Source organism: Rhinopithecus bieti, unplaced genomic scaffold (assembly GCF_001698545.2).
Source record: "Rhinopithecus bieti isolate Rb0 unplaced genomic scaffold, ASM169854v2 scaffold_11744, whole genome shotgun sequence".
NCBI classification, from domain to species: Eukaryota; Metazoa; Chordata; class Mammalia; order Primates; family Cercopithecidae; genus Rhinopithecus; species Rhinopithecus bieti.
This window is the reverse complement of record NW_016807094.1, coordinates 1,682,768-1,704,783: the sequence shown is the minus strand read 5'-3', so window position 1 is coordinate 1,704,783 and position 22,016 is coordinate 1,682,768. Positions and strand designations below refer to the sequence as shown.

Here is a 22,016-nt window from a genome sequence, read left to right as displayed (position 1 = left end):
CCTCCCGGGTTTACGCCATTCTCCTGCCTCAGCCTCCCGAGTAGCTGGGACTACAGGCGCCCGCCACCTCGCCCGACTAGTTTTTGTATTTTTAGTAGAGACGGGGTTTCACTGTGTTAGCCAGGATGGTCTCGATCTCCTGACCTCGTGATCCGCCCGCCAAATTCTTAGTAGAGATGAAGTTTCACTATATTGGCCAGGCTAGTCTCGAAATCCTGACCTCAGGTGATCCACCCACCTTGGCCTCCCAAAGTGCTGGGATTACAGGCATGAGCCACTGCATCCAGCCTTAAACATTCAATTTTAAGAATATGTTTTACATTAAACATTTGCAATTGCTTATAAATCCTATCCTTGCCATAGAAATGAACTAGATGAAGCCTGGTACTGAGAGAAACATGCTGATTTTAAACACTTGGATTACCTTATTTTGGAGACAGGGTCTCACTCTCTCACTCAGGCTGGAGTGCAGTGGCTTGATCATAGCTCACTGCAGCCTTGAACTCCTGGCCTCAAGAGATCCTCTTGCTTTAGCCTCCCAAAGTGCTGGGATTACAGAGGCATGAGCCACTCTGCCTGGCTTTTGTTTTGTTTTGTTTTGTTTTTTGACTAGTCAAGTGCAGTAGTGAGAAGGAGGGAAAAGAGTAGAACAAGGAGTTTGATCTGTAACTGAATGAACAATCAGGACCAGCCTTGACTACTAATTTTGATTATAAAGATCTAAAAGAAATTGCTTCCATTTGGAAAAGGTTTAATTTGTAATATCAATAGTAAGTTTTGGCAATAAAAAATTGAAATTGCCACGTGAAAACCAGTTAGTTGATTGCAACATTAACCCATCTCAAAGATTTAGGCTTACTTTTGCTGCTGTCTTCTTCACTGTCACATTCTTTTAGGAACTGTGTTTGTAATTTCAGTTTCATTTGGGAAATGTGTAGCAGGAGGGCTTGAAGACAGTGGTACACTGTCCTTAGCATCATCAGCTTCAAGGTCTATCATTTCAAATGGAAAGGAAAATAGTACATTTAAGCCAACACATGAAAATCCATTTTTTGCTTTGTGCCTGGTATGAATTCCTATTTAAACACCAAATATGTGACTTTTCTGGAATATTTAAAACATGCTTTTTTAAATTTTTTGAGACGGAGTCTTGCTCTGTCGCCCAGGCTGGAGTGCAGTGGCTCGATCTCAGCTCACTGCAAGCTCCGCCTCCCGGGTTCACACCATTCTCCTGCCTCAGCCTCCCGAGTAGCTGGGACTACAGGCGCCCGCCACCGCGCCTGGCTAATTTTTTGTATTTTTAGTAGAGACGGGGTTTCACCGTGTTAGCCAGGCTTGTCACGAACTCCTGACCTCAGGTGATCCACCCACCTCGGCCTCCCAAGGTGCTGGGATTACAGGTGTGAGCCACCGTGCCCAGCCTAAAACCTACTCTTAAAACTTTGTTCTAATTTCTGAATTTTTTATCAGCTAGAACAGTTTTTATTTTTTGTATCTCTAGCACCTAGCAAAGTACCTGGCAAACACTATGATTACTTTTAGTATACTGAATGCAGGACCTATTTACATGTGAAACTAAACCCAATGAACAGTGTCAACATAATGTTAATAAGAACTCAAATTTATTTCCAAAAGAAGTACTTGGATAATGTAGCCAGGATTAGAACCCAGTTGGATCTGAGTGTCCCAGTAAGGCAGATGTCTCACTACTTTTACTTAAATACATACCTGACATAGCACTTTTCTGTGGTTTCAGGTCTTTGTTAGTAAGTCTAGAATTAAAAAAAAAAAATCCTGACAACCAATTCTAAAGGTGTTAATCAAAAAAGAATATATTAGAAACAATCATGACAAAAACTCATATTAGATAAGATATTTACTTTGGGGAAGTTTTGGTCTTAGGTGGACTAGCATCTGATGGGACAAAGTCTTCATCATCAGTTTTTTCATCAAAATCTGAGAAATCTTCATCTGAATCCAAATCCACTGTGAATTTGGTTTTTGCTGTAAAAAAACCATATACAAAAAAATCAAAGAGGGTAGTAGGAGAAACACTTAATTCATAGGTTGATATAACATTTCCTGAAAGATGCTTCAGTGTTTCAAAGCTTTAACTTACTTTAATTTACTGCCCTATTAAGACACAGTAATTTCTGGGGCAAAGTACCCTGAAGTATATTGGCCATTCCACTCTTACAGCTTATCTATAATGTTCTTTAGTTTTCCTTACTTGCTGCTCTTCGTGGCTCTGTTTCTCGTGGAGGGACATCAAAATTACTTTCGTCACTGCTCCTATCTGATTCTGAATCAGACCAAGGATTTCTCTTCTTTCCTTTTTTGATTGGCTTAAATGGCAATGTAGTTTGTTTCTTTGTCTTTGTACCTAGAGGAGAGATAGAAATTAACCACCTTTATATATTCTTAGACTCACTTTTCTCCATCTATCATCCATCCATGCTTCAAATTTATTAACCGCTGTGATAGTTCTGAGAATACAATCGTGAAATGAAACAGATATGGTCCCTGTTTTTGTGGTGCATATAGCTTGGTCACTTAATCTTATAAATAAATACAATGTGGCCGGGCACAGTGGCTCATGCCTGTAATCCCAACACTTGGGAGGCTGGGGCGGGAGGATTACTTGAGCCCAGGGGTTTGAGATCAGCTGGGGTAAGATACAAGACCCTGTCTTAGCTGGGTGCGGTGGCTCACACTTGTAATCTCAGGACTTTGGGAGGGTGAGGTAGGTGCATCACTTGAGCTCAGGAGCTCAAGACCAGCCTAGACAACATGGCAAAACCCCATCTCTACAAAAAATACAGACATTAGTGGGCATAGTGGAGTGTGCCTGTGGTTCCAGCCACTAGGGAGGCTGAGGTGGGAGGACTGTTTGAGCCTAGGAGGTCGAGGCTACAGTGGGCTGTGATCATGCCACTATACTGCAGCCCGGGAGACAGAGTGAGATCTTGTCTCAAAAAAAGAAAAAAAGAAAAAAAAAAAAAAAAAAAGAAAAGGACTGTCTCTACAAAATACAAAAAATTTTTAGAAATTAGCCAGTCATGGTGGTGAGCGCCTATAGTCCCAGCTCCTTGGGAGGCCGAGATAGAAGGATTGCTTGAGCCAGGATTTCAAGACCAGCCTGGGCAACAGAGTGAAACTCTGTCTCAAAAAAAGTAGATACTCAAGGACAATACATAGCTCAATCAATGGAACAGAATTGAGAGTCCATAAGTAAACCTTAACATTTATAGTCAATTGATTTTTGACAAGGGTGAAGACAAACATTGTGGAAAGAAGCCTTTTTAACATATGGTACTGAAATAATTGGATATCTACCTGCAAAAGAATCAGGTTGGACACCTTCTTTACACCATATACAAAAACTAATTCAAAGTGGATCACAGATCTAAATGTAAGAGCTAAAACTATAAAATGCTTAGAATAAACACAGAAGTCTACCTTCATGGGCTTAGCAAAATGGGAGGCCGAGGTGGGCGGATCACTTGAGGTCAGGAGTTCTAGACCAGCCTGGCCAACCTGGTGAAATCCTGTTTCTACTAAAAATACAAAAATTAGTTGGGCATGGTGGTGCGTGCCTGTAATCCTAGCTACTCGTGAGGCTGAGGCAGGAGAACTGCCTGAATCTAGCAGGCGGAGGTTGCAGTGAGCCGAGATCTCACTACTACTGCATGCCAGCCTAGGCGAGAGAGCAAAATTCTGTCTCAAAAAAAAAAGAATGAAGTACTAATACATGGGCTACTACATGGGTTACCCTTGAAAATATTATGTTAAGTAAATAAGTCATCTCCATAAGACCACATATTATATGATTCAATTTGTAGGAAATGCCCCGAATAGGAAAATCTAGAGACAGCAGATTTTTAGTAGATTTTTTAGTCGTTGCCTAGTGGGGCAAGGAGTTGGTGGCAAATGGCAAACGATTGTTAATGAGTTTAGTTTTCTTGGGGGGTGATAAATTGTACTAAAACTGTGTCTGTACTAAAACCACTAAATGGCATACTTTACTTTTATTTTTTTTTTGAGTTGGAGTCTTGCTCTGTCGCCCAGGCTGGAGTGCAATGGCACAGTCTTGGCTCTCTGCAACCTCTGCCTCCTGGGTTCAAGTGAAACTCGTGCCTCAGCCTTTCGAGTACCTGGGACTATAGGCACACACCACCACACCCGACTAATTTTTGTATTTTTAGTAGAGATGGGGTTTCACCATGTTGGCCAGGCTGGTCTCAAACTCCTGACCTCAAGTGATCCACCAGCCTCAGCCTCCTAAAGTGCTGGGATTAAGGCATAAGCCATGGTGCCCAGCCAAATGGCATACGTTAAATGGGCAAATCTGGCATGTGAATATCTCAATAAAGATGTTTCAAAAAAAGTAGACAGTAAAGGCATTATCAAATGATTAACAGAATTGTTAATTCTATTTATTTCATTGAGTGAACATTACCTATATCCGAAGCATGATGTTGAACTCTAGAGATAATATAATACAAACATGACTAATATGTGGTCACTTTCCTTAAGAAACTGTATACTAGAACCTCATAAGTGGCTAGAGAATGAAATCTAATAAACTGGGTATTTTCTTAGATCCCAATTCAGGAATTCAAATTAACGAACTACAAAATATTTTCTATAATGAATCAAATCCCAAGGACAGTATTAAAGAGGTCCAGGCCAGGTGCAGTGGCTCATGCCTATAATCCCAGCACTTTGGGAGGCCGAGGGGGGTGAATCACAAGGTCAGGAGTTCAAGACCAGCCTGACCAACATGGTGAAACCCCGTCTCTACTAAAAATACAAAAATTAGCCAGGCGTGGTAGTGCATGCCTGTAATCCCAGTTACTCGGGAGGCTAAGGCAGGAGAATCCTTTGAACCGAGGAGGTGAAGGATGCAGTGAGCCGAGATTGAGCCATTGCACTCCAGCCTGGACCACAAGAGCGAAACTCTGTCTCAAAAAAAAAAAGAGGTCCAAGTAGAATTCAGATACAGTCCTTTTCACATTTCTCAATTCAATTCAACAAAAAGGTTTTGAACATCTATGTGGAATGTACTAGGTAACAAACACAATTTAATCTTTGCTTTATACCATTTTCCTAAAAATGTTGTAATACCTGGTTCTCTTTTCTGTTTCTTTTCTAATCTTTGTTTTAGGCCTTCTAGTTCCATACCATCTTCTTGAGGGCTTCCTTCAGTATTTTCATTCTAAAAGATAGCAAAGTTAGGGTTGGATATAGAATAAATTCTGAACTATGGGATTAGAAATTTTATACATTTTTGGCCGGGAGCTGTGGCTCACGCCTGTAATCCCAACACTTTGGGAGGCTGTGGCAGGCAGATCTCTTGAGGTCAGGAGTTCGAGATCAGCCTGGCCAAGACAGTGAAACCCCACCTCTACTAAAAATACAAAAATTAGCTGGGTGTGATGATGTGCCCCCAACTACTTGGGAGGCTGAGGCGCGAGAATCGCTTGAATACGGGAGGCGGAGGTTGCTGTAAGCTGAGATCCTGCCATTGTACTCCAGCCTGGGTGACACGGCGAGACTCCATCTCAAAAAAAAAAATAAATAAAATAAAATGTATACATTTTTTTTTCAATTTTAAGTGGAGGTATGCATCAATATTTTATGCATAATGTTTTTAAGAGTATTACCTTTTTTTCTTTTTTTTGAGATGGAGTTTCACTCTGTTGCCCAGGCTGGAATGCAGTGGTGTGACCTTGGCTCACTGCAACCTCCGCCTCCTGGGTTCAAGCAATTCTCCTGCCTCAGCCTCCCGAGTAGCTGGGATTACAGGCGCCCGCCACCATGCCCGCCTAATTTTATTTTTAATAGAGACAGGGTTTCACCATTTTGGCCGGGCTAGTCTTGAACCACTGACCTCGAGTGATCCACCCACCTTGGCCTCCCAAAGTGCTGGGATTATAGGTGTGAGCCACGGCGAGAATATTACCTTAATTTTCTTTTTATTTTTCTTTTCTGCCTCTGCTTTCATTTCTATGGTTATTCGTGGAATGACTCTTTGACCACGTGGAGAAGGCAAAACTTCAGCCATTTGTGTTTTTTTCCCCTTGGCCTTCCCCCCTTTCCCAGGAAGTCCGATTTGTTCATCTTGTTTTTCCTTGGCTTCAACAGCCTACAGAAGGGATATAAGAAAGCAAGTTTATATGTTAACAAAAACATTACAGTATCTAAACGGCCAACAGTTAAACTGATTTCACTTTGTTACGTCTTAAAACTTGTGATAAATTGCTGTATAACCTAGTATACTATCAACAATAGTGAAGATGTAATTAAAGCACACCTTGAAAAGGAAGGTGTGGAGACAGAAGACTGGGTTTTATTCCTGGTTCTACCACTTAAACTTTTTGAGGAAAACAAAGGAGAAACTAAGAATAAAACATGTATATACATATATATTTGTAAACTCACATACGAAGTATGAAAGAAAGTGATGCATACTTATCCAACCGACCGATTACAATGAGCTAGGCATCTATCCTGAAGTGCAATAATACAAATTTGCTTGTTAAATTTAAGAAATAAGGCTTTTGGTGGTTTTTTTTGTTTTTTTTTAAGAGACAGAGTTATGCTCTGTCACCCAGGCTGGAGTACAGTGGTATGTGATCATAGTTCACTGCAGCCTTGAACACCTGGTCTCAAGTGACCCTCCCACCTTGGCCTCTGGAGTAGCTGAGACTATAGGCCCATACCACCATGCCTGGCTATTTAAAAAAATTTTTTTGTGGAGATTAGGTCTTCCTAGGTTGCCCAGGCTGGTTTTGAACTCCTAATCTCAAGTGATCCTCCTGCCTCAGCCTCCCAAAGCACACTGGGATTACAGGTGTGAGCCACAGTACTGGCCTTTTTTCTTACGTTAAAATGTTGAGAAACAAATGTTATTAGGAAGATTTAAGTAACAAAGACTCTTCTGAAACCATCTGGATAGCCCTGCTTTCTCCTTTTTTTTTTTAGATGGAGTCTTGCTCTGTCACCCAGGCTGGAGTGCAATGGCGCCATCTCAGCTCACTGCAACTTCGCCTCCTGGGTTCAAGCAATTTTCGTGCCTCAACCTTCTGTGCAGCTGGGATTACAGGCGGATGCCACCACGCCCAACTAATTTTTGTATTTTTAGTAGAGACAGGGTTTCACCATGTTGGCCAGGCTGGTCTCGAACTCCTGATCTCAAGTGATCTGCCCACCTAAGCCTCCCAAAGTGCTGGGATTACAGGCATGAGCCACCATGCCCTGTGGCTTTGTTCTTTTAAGTTGACTTGGGGGACTGGGTTGGTGGTCTTCTTCCACATTTAAGCTCTTTTTATCTTCTCAGTCCTAATATGTTCTTCCCTTTATCAAAAATCAACTCTTGCTCTTTCCTTTTTTTGTCCAAAAACGTCTGGGCAGTCTCCTGGGATCATTTACTGTATTCTAAATAGTATTTTTTTTTTGAGACGGAATTCCACTCTTGTTGCCCAGGCTGGAGTGCAATGGTGTGATCTCAGCTCAACGCAACCGCCTCCTGGGTTCAAGTGATTCTCCTGCCTCAGCCTCCCAAGTAGCTGGCATTACAGGCATACACCACCACGGCCGGCTAATTTTGCAATTTTTGTAGAGACAGGGTTTCTCCATGTTGGTCAGGCTGGTCTCAAACTCCCAACCTCAGGTGATCTGCCCGCCTTGGCCTCCCAAAGTGCTGGGATTATAGGTGTGAGCCACCGCGCCTGGCCTTGTATTCTAAGTAGTATTTAATAATCTGTCCTTTTTTTTTTTTTTGAGATAGAGTCTCGTTGTGTTGCCCAGGCTGGAGTGCAGTGGTGCGATCTCAGTTCACTGCAACTTCTGCCTCCCGGTGCAAGCAATTTTCCTGCCTCAGCCTCCTGAGTAGCTGGTATGCACCACCATGCCTGGCTAATTTTTGTGTTTTTAGTAGAAATGGGGTTTTACCATGTTGGCCAGGCTGGTCTTGAACTCCTGACCTCAAGTGATCTGCCCAACTCAGCCCCCCAAAATGCTGGGATTACTAGCGTGAGCCACCACGCCTGGCCAATAATCTGTTCTTTTATATGTTATTTTGAATTTGTCCTTATGCCTCTTATTTTCTTTTTATTGCCAATTGTGACCTATGTTGACAAAGGTATACTGCTGGAATATACTATTTCATTAATAAAAATTCTAACATGGGCATTATAAACTACACACCTCCAGTTCTTCAATAAATGTAGCCAAGTCTTCTTTCCACAAATCTGATGGACTCTTTCTCTTTAATGTGTCCAGCTCTTGTTCCTTCATAATTACAAAATTGTGTTAATATATGTACACAAGCAGCACATGCAACATACAAATTTTACTTTTACCATTAGAACAAAACTAAGCAGCATGTGCCATCCTACCATCAACTCACTTTTTCATTTCTTAGTCTGCAGAGTTCATCTTTCTTTTCCTTGGTTAAATACCAAAGGGGCATATCAAGAAGATAGTTGAAGGTTGGTCCAGAATCTGTTACAGAGTTACTCTTTTCAGTTTCCTTTTCGGTGTCACTCTCTTCATTTTCTTCTTCATCTGGAACCTAAAGGATGAATTAAAATCTAGCTTTATTAGAAAATGTGAAACATAAACATTATACAATACATAGTCTTTAACAATATATAAAAGTGCCACTCAAGATTACCTTTTGCTGGGCTTCTTTCCAGGCCTTCACAGGATCTGAATCATATCCCCTCTGAATCAGAACTTTAATTAATTCTTTCTTAGGCTTATTTTCTATTTTAAAAAAAGTAAACAGAGATAATGATTTTGAGTAATATTTTAGGAAAGGGATAAGGTTTTACCACAAGTGAAAAGTTTAAAACTGGAAATTAAACTGTCTTGGTACTTGCATAAATTTGTATATCCTGGTATACAGGCAAGTCTCCCTAAACTACTGACAAATGTAAATTACCACAAGATGGCAGTCAAATCATATATGAGGCTACGATCAAATCTTTTTTTTTTTTTTGGAGACAGGGTGTCTCTCAGTCTTGTGCCCAGGCTGGAGTGCAGTGGCACTACCTAGGCTCACTGCAGCCTTGACCTCCCCAGCTCAAGTGCTGGGATTACAGGTATGAGCCACCGCACCCAGACAGTATAACCCATTTGTAATCTTCCTGTTTTTTTTCTTTTAACCATCAGCCTTATTATCTCTTCTCTCTTGGTCTCTTTTATTTTCTGTTCCTGTAAACATGATTAGTGTATCTATTTGCTTGATCAATCAGTTTATGCAAGGTCTTCTAGCTCTCTATTCTCATATCTAATTGTCAACTAAATCTTGATTTCTCAAGATGCTCAGTCAAGGAAACACCATCTCTTTCAAACTATAAATACCTAATCAGATATTTAAAAGAAATGCTTGTATAAGTGACCAGGTGAATTAAATGGATTTTGTCTCTTTCTCCACCATTACTCTCACCAAAAATGTTTAAAGAAAGTTTGGTGTAACTAGAGTTTTAGTAAAGCAGTTATTATTCCCAAAACATACCAATGATTATTTTGCCATCTATTTTCTCTAAGATAAAGCGAGCCTGATTATTCAGTTTAGCAGATTCAGCACCAAGCATTCCTAGGAGCCATTCTTTTCTTAATCCATAATATTTAAGTCTGAGTTCAAAAAAATCTCTTAGAATATCCAACACCGTGTCATATTTCTTTAAACAGCCTACGTGGTCAAAAAGCACCTGGAAAAGGAAAACGAGATTAGAGCCAAGAATAGACAAATTGGCTAAACTTTATAAAGGTAGACTATGATATACTTTTAAAATTGATATTAATCTTTTTTTATTTTATTTTTTGAGACGGAGTCTTGCTCTGCCGCCCAGGCTGGAGTGCAGTGGCCGGCTCTCAGCTCACTGCAAGCTCCGCGTCCCGGGTTCACGCCATTCTCCTGTCTCAGCCTCCCGAGTAGCTGGGACTACAGGCGCCCGCCTCGTCGCCCGGCTAGTTTTTTTTGTATTTTTTAGTGGAGACGGGGTTTCACCGTATTAGCCAGGATGGTCTCGATCTCCTGACCTCATGATCCGCCCGTCTCAGCCTCCCAAAGTGCTGGGATTACAGGCTTGAGCCACCGCGCCCGGCCAATATTAATCTTTAATATAAATGGAAACATGTACATCTCACAAAACAAATACATACCATAGAGTTGCATGTGAGACTAGTTTGGAGTTTGAAGACTTTGTGTAGTCCAACTCTCTCTGCCTCTGCCAGTTTTCCTTCAGTCATCTTCACAACAAATTTCACAGTGGTATCTGTATGGTATTCCCTATAGTCTGTTATGAGAGGAGGTGTCTTCTCAGTGCCATTCAACATGGGTTCTAGAACTTGTTCTTTGTATGTCTAAAGAAAGAAATAATCCTGAAATTTCTAAAATACAGGCTCCTGAATAGTAAACAGCAATAGTACAAAAAGTGTTTCTTTTGATACAAAACTAAAAAAGAAATCCACAATTATTTACCTGGGTCCATGTTCTGATGGGAAGCTCTGAGATTTCAATGGTTGTGGAATTAAGAATAGCTACTTCACCACTAATCACATATTGATTTGGAGCCAGTTCTTCAATAGTACCCTTGAAGTTCTTGTAACTTGGAAGCTAAATTGGCATTTTAAAAAACAATGTTTTTTAAACGTGATACTAGACAGAAATCACAACAGTGTTTAACAATAAATCTAAGTATAAAGTATGAAATTAAATTTTATGTTTGCATCCTCTTTATTCATACAGTCTACTCAACTGAAACCCAAGAAAAAGTTAAGGCTCTTAACGCACACAGAATACTTACCATTGGCAAAGGTTCTTCTCCATCCATCAAACGCCTGATGTTATTTACAACTTCACGCACATCAAAGTTGGGGATTTTGCAGGACCACCCGGTACCGATTCCTTCAGCACCATTTATCAGCACCATGGGAATAATAGGAATGTACCATTCAGGCTCAACACGCTGGTTGTCGTCATATAAAAACCTCAATGTGTGATCATCTTTTGGTGGAAATAACAACCGAGCCAAAGAGCTAAATAAAGAATCAAAGAATGTTATTTTATAAAAATACTGAATTTGACACTTAACTTTTATCGAAAGGACATGTGTTATACATGAAAATTATCTTGGTTTTACTTGCTGACTAATACTCATTTAACATTATTTATTGAGTACTTTCTATGTGTCAGGCACATGGACATAAAGTCTCAATCCTCTGGCCGGGCGCAGTGGCTCACGCCTGTAATCCCAGCACTTTGGGAGGCCGAGACGGGCGGATCACGAGGTCAGGAGATCGAGACCATCCTGGCTAACACGGTGAAACCCCGTCTCTACTAAAAAATATAAAAAACTAGCTGGGCGAGGTGGCGGGCGCCTGTAGTCCCAGCTACTCGGGAGGCTGAGGCAGGAGAATAGCTAAACCCGGGAGGCGGAGCTTGCAGTGAGCTGAGATCTGGGCACTGCACTCCAGCCTGGGCGACAGAGCGCAGAAAAAAAAGTCTCAATCCTCAAGGAGCTCACATTCCAGTATAGGTTTGACAGTGAACATACATTTTGTTAGGTGGTGGGATAAACACTGAGAAGAAAAAGTAGGAAAGTGACTGAAGAGGTGCTAAGGAAAGGTAAGCCGTTTCTGATAGGAACGTTTGAGCAGAGAAAAGAAACTGAGGGGGCCAGGTGTGGTGGCTTGCGCCTGTAATCACAGCACTTTGGGAGGCTGAGGCAGGTGGATCACCTGAGGTCAGGAGTTCAAGACCACCCTGGCCACCATGGTGAAACCCCATATCTACTAAAAATATAAAATTAGCTGAGCATGGTGGCGTGCACCTATAATCCCAGCTACACAGGAGGCTGAGGCAGGAGAATCACTTGAACCCAGGAGGCAGAGGTTGTAGTGAGCTGAAATCGTGCCATGGCATTCCAGCCTGGGCAAAAAGAGCGAAACTCCATCTCAAAAGAAAAAAAAAAAAAGAAAAAAGAAACTGAGGGACTGAGCCATTTGGATATCTAGAGAAAGAGTGTTGCAGGCAAAGGAACAAGTAAACGGCCCTGAAGAGAAAATGTGCTTGGTATATTTGAGTATAGGCCGAGGACAGTGTGGCTGGAGAAGAGATGGTATGAGAAGGAATCAAAAGATATGGAAGGTGGGGACACGGATCACATAATGTCTAGTTAGCTAAAATAGCTCTTTAGATTTTACTCTGAGCAGTTGAAGGTTCAGAGTGACTTATTTTTTTAAAAAATAATTGGCTGCTATAAGATGGTATATTACAATAGTTTAGATGAGATGGGGTGGCTTAGTATTTTCCAATGCAGATCCTATAGGATTGGCTGAGGAACTGGACCTAAGTATCGAGCAAAGCAGTCAAAGGTGACAAGGTTTTTAGCATGAGCAGTTAGAAGGATGGCAAGGAAAACTAAGGATTTGGTTTTAGACTTATGTTTGAGATATTTAACTAGATATCCAAGTGGGAAATGTTGAGAGGGCAGTCAGACATAAAAGTTGAGAGTTCAGGGGAGAGATCAGGACTGGGGATTTAAAGGTATAGACCAAATGAATGGGAGATCATTTGGGAATTGAGTGTAGATATTGGAAAGAGATCTGATGAAGGAGTCCTAGAATGGGCCAGTATTTAGAGGTTGGGAAGGTGACAAGGACCCAGCAGAGACAGCTAATAAGGAAAAAGAGAACCACAAGAGTCTACAGTCATAGAGGCCAAATAGTTTCAAGGATGGAGTGATTAGTAACTGTTTGAATGCCACTGAAAGGGTGACTGGGATGACAGCTGAAAATTGACCATTCATAATATATTTTCCATAGGCTTATATAGGAGTAAAATTTCAATTGTGATATTTAGGAAGAATCAAAGTCTCCTTTACTCAGTCCCAAGGTCTACATCAAGATTTCTCAACCTTAGCATAATCGACATGTTGCGCTGGATAATTCTTTTTGTTATGGCGGGGCTTTCCTGTATATGTTAGGGTATTTATAAGCCTCACCCCTGGCCTCTGCCCACTAGATGCCAGTATCTTCTGATTAACTAAGTTTTTGTATTTTTGGTCAACTAAATCTTACATTGTTTCAAAACTGGAATGGTGAAAGTGAAAGCATACCTACCTGAGCATTGTGAAGATGTATCGTGGACTAGCGGAATCCTTGCCACCATGCAGTCTGGTACCAAACTGACCAATGGGCTGCAAGAGGTTCAGATTATTGCTACCCACAAAATTCTGAGCCAAATTGATAATGGTCATCATTAGTGACATCTGTGGGGAAAAAAGATTCATTAAGTTGAGGCTTTTACTAATACAAATACATTATTATGACTTAATCTCACTATAATCCTGTAACATTTTGTGAGGTTTAGTTGTTTAGTGACTTTCCTCAGATTAAAAGATGGCAGAAGTAGTACTGGAACCTACAACTTCTGGCTCCAAGTTTAGGGCTGCCGTCCAACAATTTCTATTAAGTCCCACTCAACTTTGAAGGCATAGTTCCTCTCCTTACCCTCAGCAAAATGAAATACTTCCTACTTTGTGTTACAATGCTGTGCTCTTTTCTATTCTAGCATGTATCACTTTATTCTATAGCTGTGTGCGTATTGGCCCTCTGGCTAAATTGTTATATCTTGGGGATAAGGAACATATTTTATTTTTATTTATCTTTGTATACCTGGTACATGCTAGGCATTCAACAAATGTTCGTTGTGTGAAAATTTATTGTATCCCTACTATATTTTGATTGAAAGCAACAAGACAACCATTATATTTAAAATTCTAGAAACCTGTAGGCAATCTAGTTCTTTAAAATTGTTTTACCTAATTAATGCAAAAAGCAAACACAAAACATTGGTGTAAAGTCAAACAATTCAGACCCACATAAAAAGTGAAAGTTGCCCTTTCTAATTCCCAGGGGTAACTAAAGTGAACAATTTGGAACATATTCTTGTAGACCTTTTTAGTTATTGTTCTGCCTCTTTTTTTCCTCACCTGACAATAGACTGTGAATATTCCTCAGTGTCAGTGTACAGTTTTACTGAAGCTATAGCACTGATTCTATGCATACACATGTGTCACAATTTATTATAACAATTTTCAAATCAGTGAAGGTCTAAATTTTGACATCACAAAGTTATAATAAACATACTAAGTATCTTTTAATGTAGACCTTTGCAGACTTACAGTATCCCTGCAGGAATACTACTTTCAGAAATCAAAGAGCAAGTAGTTTTATTGTTTGACAGATTTTACCAACTTGTTCTTTACTATGAATATATGAGCTTATACTTTCACCAAATCTATTTTGAGAATGACTCTGCAGGGATTTCTGATATAATGCTTTCTGGAAACATGGATTGTATGTTTACCTCACCATGATGATAAGAAGACATTTCAGCCACTGATCCAGCTAACTGGGCAACCTTTACCTCTCGCTTGTCATTCCGTTTAAAGCAAGTAAACAAAACCTTTCTCTGACCTGGTTTCAAACCTTTAAAATGAAATAAGAGCAAACATAAGTATCCTCAATTTAACCATTTTTGGAATTTGATTTCCATCTTACAATAAAAACAGACGAACAAATTGGAACTCACCATCCACCATAGAAGGGATAGATCTCTCGTTATCAGAATTTGAGAACAAGATAAGTTCCTTGTTGATGAAGTCATTATATGTCAGATATGTGGTAGTTTGTCCATACAAGTAATCCTGAAGGACCAAATAGTATTACATTGAGACCACCAGTCTTAACAATGCTCAACACAAAAATCTAACAGAAACCTTTCAGAACTAAGAATTATTTCTGCAATTCTTAAGTCTTAAAGAAATATTGAATAATACATAAATATTTTATGTTTTAAAGATAAAGCACATTTAACTGCTGCACAATTCTATCATATCAAATTTCTTACTAAAATAACTATTCAGTAAGTTTAATTTGCTATAGTATCAATACCAAAAGGTCAGTCTAACAGTCCATTCTGTGGGATATATTTAATACTTTTACCTCAGGAAGTCCAAGTAACTTTCGTTGTCTTCTATCCTCCATGAAATTAGTTAACCATTCCTTTCGATCATCTATCTGTTTTTTGCTAAAGGCCTATAAATTAAAGGATGAAAAAGATGTCAGTGGTACTAATAGGTTCCAAAATATCCTTCTACAAAGAATGAACAAACAATAGAAAACAACAAAATCTTGTTTTCCTTTTTTTTTTTTTTGAGACAGAGTTACTGCTCTCTTGCCCAGGCTGGAGTGCAATGGTGTCATCCCGGCTCACTGCAACCTCCACCACCTAGGTTCAAGCGATTCTCCTGCCTCAGCCTCACCAGCCCCTGGGATTATAGTTGCCTGCTACTACGCCCAGCTAATTTTTGTATTTTTTTGAAACAGAGTTTCATTCTTGTTGCCCAGGCTGGAATGCAATGGTGTGATTTCCGCTCACCACAATCTCCACCTCCTGGGTTCAAGTGATTCTCCTGCCTCAGCCTCCCATGTAGCTGGGATTACAAGCGCGCCCCACCACACCTGGCTAATTTTTTTGTATTTTTAGTAGAGACGGGGTTTCTCCATGTTGGTCAGGCTGGTCTCGAACTCCCAAGCTCAGATGATCCGCCCGCCTCGGCCTCCCAAAGTGCTAGGATTATAGGCGTGAGCCACTGCGCCCGACCTTTCTTTTCTTTTTTTATTTTTGAGACATAGTCTTGCTCTGTCGCCCAGGCTGGGGTGCAGTGGCGCAATCTCGGCTCACTGCAAGCTCCGCCTCCCGGGTTTGCGCCATTCTCCTGCCTCAGCCTCCCGAGTAGCTGGGACTACAGGTGCCCGCCACCATGCCTGGCCAATTTTTTTTTGCTTTGTTTTGTTTTTTCTTTTGTATTTTTAGTAGAGACAGGGTTTCACCGTGTTAGCCAGGATGGTCTCGATCTCCTGACGTTGTGATCCACCCATCTTAGCCTTCCAAAGTGCTGGGATTACAGGCGTGAGCCACTGTGCCCGACCTTACTTCCTTTACTTTTTTTTGAGATGGAGTCTCACACTGTTGCCCAGGCTAGAGAGCAGTGGCCTGATCTCGGCTGACTGCAACCTCTGCCTCCCAGGTTTAAGTGATTCTCCTGCCTCAGCTTCCCGAGTAGCTGGGACTACAGGCACCCGCCACCATGCCCGGCTAATTTTTTGTATTTTTAGTAGAGACGGGGTTTCACCGTGTTAGCCAGGATGGTCTAGATCTCCTGACCTTGTGATCTGCCCGCCTTGGCCTCCCAAAGTGCTGGGATTATAGGCGTGAACCACCACGCCTGGCCGAGACGGAGTCTTATACAAAAGTGTAAATGTTTCAATTGACTAAAGTAGTGATTTCTAAAATTAGAATGTATATAAAAAATACAACTCAAACGTACCAGGCTGATAGCAGCATCATCTTCAGGACCAGAATATTTGAACTGGATACGATGTCTTTTCATATCTGCAAAATATTCTTTAGCTTCCTTTGATGTGCTGGTACCCAAACCTATAAAACCAAGAATACCAAGTTCCCTCATATAGTCTTGTACAGGGTGTATAATAAAATGAGAAGTTCTGTATGGGTTTCATTACAAACCTTTGTAATATTTGACTTTCCATTTTTTATGATTTGGAGTAGAACTCTTCCATTCTTCAAATTCCGGAAGGCTATAAAATGCCATTTCTTGCTTGTTTTTGGACACCTGTGATAAAAAACAATGACTGTGGCTTTGTACACTGTGGGGTCCCCTGCATACCTCTGCATGTGACTGGGCTTATATGTATATACAGGTTTGAGGAGTAGGGCCTTAAAATATCCATGATGTTATCTTAGAAATTAGTGTACCTTCACAATGGGAGTGATAAATTCCTCCAGAAAACGATGTCGCAGAAGAGAGGGCCAGTTGTGATGGATAAAATTAATCAGCAAGCCTTTGATGTGGGAACCATCTTGGTCCTAGAAATATTTGAAAGCCAAAGTTCAAAAGAATTGTTAGGCTGGGCCTGGTAGCTCACACCTGTAATCCCAGCACTTTGGGAGGCCGAGTCAGGTGGATCACCAGAGGTCAAGCGTTCGAGACCAGCCTGGCCAACATAGTGAAACCCCGTCTCTACTAAAAATACAAAAATTAGTTGGGTGTGGTGGCATCCACCTGCAGTCCCAGCTACTCAGGAGGCTGAGGCAGGAGAATCGTTTGAACCCATAAGGCAGAGGTTGCAGTGAGCCAAGATTGCGTCATTGCACTCCAGCCTGGGCGACAAGGGCGAAAGTTCATCTCAAACAAACAAAGAATTGTTTAGAAATAAAAAAAAAAAATTATGATTGACCTACTGGCAATTTGTCAAATTTTCTATGGGAATCAAACAAGGTCTGTTCAAATCCTGGCTCACTTAACCTGTATTTGTAACATATATATGATATAAGCTTATCTGATTAGATGTTGATTAGAGATAATGAATAAAGCTCCTATTTAAATAATTTATTTTCATGGCAAAAAAACACAATGCGATTAAATTGAGACATGCTTAATTTAGTTGAACAATCTAAAAATTTAATAACAAATCTGACCTGATCTGTCATAATCATTATCTTCCCATAACGAAGAGTCTTCAGTGAATCTTCATCTTCATAGTTTTTCTTGTACTGAAGACCCACAATCTTGATGATATTGTTAATCTCAGCATTTTCCATGATCTGAAATGGACATATACCAAAAAAAGTGTCTTGTTTATAAATTTGAAAAGAACAAAGAAATTTATCAGTATATGTTGCTTGAATTTTCTTGAGCTCCAGTATTTTGAGCTATTAGCTTATAACTTACTACATCAGAAAGGTCTGTTAAAATAGGCTATAGTGTACCTAACTTCTCAAAATAATCACAAACTGTCTAAAATATATTTTAAAATGCCTAATGAGGGAATTAAATATAAGCATGAAGTCTTGTACTATAAACTAGATTTAGATTCCAGAGATAGTTTTATATTCTACCTGCTTATGAGAAGCTTCTCGAACATTGAGTATTTTTCCTCTCAGAGGGAAAACCCCATATTTGTCTCTCCCAACCACGCCAAGGCCTGAAACAGCCAAAGTTTTGGCTGAGTCTCCCTCAGTCAGGATAAGCGTACAATCAGCGGAGTTTCGGCCCCCTAAAATAAAAATAAACAAATTAATATTAGCTCATTCAGTTCAACCTCAAATATACTAACTTGGATATGCTGTTTATAGCCTTGTGATGAAACACAAATAATTTATTATATATCAAGTAAAATTATTTGTTAGGTAATAGATCATGATGTAAACATTCTTGTTTTATACTCCAAAATAATCACATCAATATTATTTATAACATGGAAATGACTTAAATGTTCCACAATAGGAGACAGGTTGATTTTTAACAAGTTATTCTGTTGAATATAGTTATTCTGTCAAGGGAAAAATAAATATCCATGGTATGCCATTAATGAATAAAATAACAACTATAAGACTTAAAGTTTGGAAACATTATTAAATATATACCTGCATCATTGGCATCATCAAGTTTGGGAATTCCCTTGATTCTGTTATGTTTTACAGCTGAACACTTCTTGTTTAACTGGACTTGGGCCTTAAACTTCACCCAGTTTAGTATGCTTTCTACAATACCACAGCCAATTGCCTGAAAATGAGAAGATTCATATTAGAGGAGAAGGGATCTATCAGAAACCTAGAATACAAACGAGCCTCAATAAAATAAAACGATTCAAAATTAAAAGATGAAGAACAATAATTTTTGGATAGAGGATGGCACATCTTTCCATGTCAGGTTATCACTGCTGAGGGAGCTGCTCCTTTTGGTTCATTTGTTCAATAAATATTTACTATGTACATATATTGTGCTAGCACTGAGCTACTTGTTGGAGATATAGTGGTTAAAACAAATTAGGCCAGGCGTGGTGGGTCACGCCTATAATCCCAGCACTTTAGGAGGCCGAGGTGGGTGGAACACCTGAGGCCAGGAGTTTGAGACCAGCCTGGCCAACATGGCGAAATCCCGTCTCTACTAAAAATACAAAAATTAGCCGGCATGGTGGTGGGCACCTATAATTCCAGCTACTTGGGAGGCTGAGGCAGGATAATCGCTAGAACCCGGGAGGCAGAGGTTACAAGTCAAGATCGCACCATTGCACTCCAGCCTGGGTGACAAAAGTGAAACTCCATCTCAAAAGAAAAAAAAAAAAAATTAGCCAGGCGTGGTGGTAGTGAGATGGCTGTAATCCCAGCTGCTTGGGAGGCTGAGGCAGGAGAATTGCTTGAATCTGGGAGGCGGGTGTTGCAGTGAACTGAGATCAGGCCACGGCACTCCAGCCTAGGAAACAGTGAGAAGCTGTCTCAAAAAAAAATTATAAATAAATAAAATTAGACACAAATAAAACAAATTGAGACACTTGTCCTCATGAAGTTTAAGACACAACACAGAAGACAGACATAGGTGGGTGCAGTGGCTCATGCCTGTAATCACAACACTTTAGGAGGCTGAGGATGGTGGATCAAGTGAGGCCAGGAGTTCAAGATCAGCCTGGCCAACATGGTGAAACCCCATCTCTAACTAAAAATACAAAAATTAGCTGGGCGTGGTGGTGCATGTCTGTAATCCCAGCTACTCAGGAGGCAAGGAGAATCGCTTAAACCTGGGAGGCAGAGATTCTAGTGATCCAGGATCACTGCACTGCAGCCTGGGCAACAGAACAATACTCTGTCTCAAAAAAAAAAAAAAAAAAAAAAAAAAAAAAAAAAAAAGACCGGGCATGGTGGCTCACAACTGTAATCCCAACACTTTGGAAGTCTGAGACGGGTGGATCATTTGAGATCAGGAGTTTGAGACCAGCCTGACAAACATGGTGAAACCCTGTCTCTACTAAAAATACAACAACAACAAAATTAGCCAGGCATGGTGACGCACGCCTGTAATCTCAGCTACTCAGGAGGCTGAGGCAAGAGAATCACTGAAACCCAGGAGGCGGAGGTTGCAGTGAGCTGAGCTCGCGCCACTGCATTCCAGCCTGGGTGACAGAGCGAGACTCCGCCTAAAAAAAAGACAGAAATAAAATAAGTTACAGTGTTGTAAGTGTTATGGATAAGCAAAAAGTTTGCTAATAAGGTATGTTTGATATTATATTGGAACCAACTTGGGTGGGGCGAAGGGTAGAAAGTAAAAGCTTTCCTGAGGAAAGGACAAGACCTAAAGTAGCCAGGTGAAAAGGATGTATTTCAGACAGAAGGATTAGCATGTGAACAAACTGAGGAGGGGAAGAGCACTGTGCTTTTCAGCAATTTAAAAGCAACAGGACCATATAGGAAAAACTAGCACTGAGATGAGTTGGAGAAGTAGGTGTAATTAGATTACAGCCGATCTTTCTTATTGGCCAAATTATGGAATTTGGACTTTCCCTGAGTGGAAGTCATTGAAAGATTTCAAATGAGAGTGAAGACAAAAATGTGTGCTTTAACACAAAAAGGTCACTCAAAAGCATTGCAAGGAAAGGACTTGACCAGTATGAAGGTTAAGAACCTACTGTAGCAAACCAAAAAAGAGATAATGGTGAGAAGCTACTGCGACATCCAAGAGATGATTCTTATTGATTGGATTAGAGAGGAGGGGAAATAAAGAGAAGGCTCCCAGCTTTGTTTATACAACCTAGAGGTTGGTTGGGGCTTTTTACTAAGATAGGAAGTTGTTTTTTTGTTGGAGCACGGGGAGCTGCTTGTATGGGCAAATCAGTGAGTATGGAGGTAAAGAATTCAATTTTGGATGTGGATGATTGAGAGCAAGTCTTAGGCATTTAAGTGAGGGTGTTTGTTAAACAGCTAGATTAATTCAAAAGTGATCTAAGCTTAATGGTGATATGTAATTGGGAAATACTGAAATATAGATGGTAATTAAGTCCTTGGTAAAATCAGTTAAAGAAAAGCCCTTTTTTACTTCCTTTTCAGATTGGGAAGACTTGGAGAAGTGCACTGTGGGAAGAATCATTGTCTCTGCAGAGCTGAGAAGTGCAATGGAAAATAAAGTTAGGTGTTTCTATTTTATTTCCCTCTAAGTACTTACAGCTTTGATAAATTTTCACTTAATTGGCATGTTGATCCAAAGCTCTTTGGTTGTAAAGTCATGTTTTCTTTTGTCTGAGAGTCAAAGGTTGGGTTTTCAATTAAGGCATTTACAAAATCCACATGTGATTTTCACCTGCAATAAAAGTTGACAGTAAGTCACTAAAAATGTACTCATGCTTTATTTATAGCCTTTCTCTTCTTCCTTGACTTTAGAAAAAGAAAACTGCCAAAAGCACATACCTGATGTGCTTTTACTGCAACACCACCCTTGTTCTTCTTCTTCACAACATCAACAAGTTTAGTCACAATCTGATCAGCTACATAATCAACATGTCTGCCACCCTAATAAAGAAAAACACCAAACCATAAAACTCAGTATCCTCAAAATTATAATCATCAAACATTAAAAAAAACTAATTTAACCTCCTTTATACTAGCTAGCCAAATATTCAAGTCTACTTCATATATTAAAAACAATAAGAACACATATATGTAAAGATAAAACATGATTAATAATTTAAGAATAAAATTACCTTGGAAGTAGCAATGCTGTTGACAAAGCTAATTTGCTGAAAGCCTTTTTCACTCATGGTTAAACACACTTCCCACCTGTGGTTCACTTGTTCGTGTATTACTTTCAATGGGTTACCAGTTTCATCCAACTTGTCCTTCAAATACATGTCCACATAACTACGAAATCCTTTTACCTGTACAAGAATTAAAGGTAATAGTATTAAGAAAGTTATTAAAAAATAGTTTCGGCCGGGCACGGTGGCTCAAGCCTGTAATCCCAGCACTTTGGGAGGCCGAGACGGGTGGATCACGAGGTCAGGAGATCGAGACCATCCTGGCTAACACGGTGAAACCCTGTCTCTACTAAAAATACAAAAACTAGCCGGGCGAGGTGGCGGGC

General features: G+C 40.2%; 1 protein-coding gene across 1 annotated transcript in view; it reads right to left on the bottom strand.

Moving 5' to 3' along the window:
- The window catches only part of TOP2A (DNA topoisomerase II alpha), a 31,548-nt gene that overhangs the window by 2,773 nt on the left and 6,759 nt on the right, over window positions 1-22,016 (bottom strand). Inside the window, 29 exon segments of the mRNA XM_017880200.1 lie at window position 572; window positions 860-894; window positions 897-992; window positions 1,729-1,772; window positions 1,881-2,004; window positions 2,231-2,383; window positions 5,128-5,218; window positions 5,966-6,148; window positions 8,212-8,295; window positions 8,414-8,578; window positions 8,681-8,772; window positions 9,527-9,722; window positions 10,177-10,377; window positions 10,496-10,630; window positions 10,821-11,052; window positions 13,138-13,286; window positions 14,387-14,508; window positions 14,612-14,726; window positions 15,025-15,117; window positions 16,413-16,522; window positions 16,613-16,718; window positions 16,862-16,972; window positions 17,585-17,710; window positions 18,005-18,162; window positions 18,533-18,671; window positions 21,098-21,219; window positions 21,222-21,236; window positions 21,340-21,445; window positions 21,637-21,810. Coding sequence (XP_017735689.1) covers window position 572; window positions 860-894; window positions 897-992; window positions 1,729-1,772; window positions 1,881-2,004; window positions 2,231-2,383; window positions 5,128-5,218; window positions 5,966-6,148; window positions 8,212-8,295; window positions 8,414-8,578; window positions 8,681-8,772; window positions 9,527-9,722; window positions 10,177-10,377; window positions 10,496-10,630; window positions 10,821-11,052; window positions 13,138-13,286; window positions 14,387-14,508; window positions 14,612-14,726; window positions 15,025-15,117; window positions 16,413-16,522; window positions 16,613-16,718; window positions 16,862-16,972; window positions 17,585-17,710; window positions 18,005-18,162; window positions 18,533-18,671; window positions 21,098-21,219; window positions 21,222-21,236; window positions 21,340-21,445; window positions 21,637-21,810 — 3,478 coding nt within the window.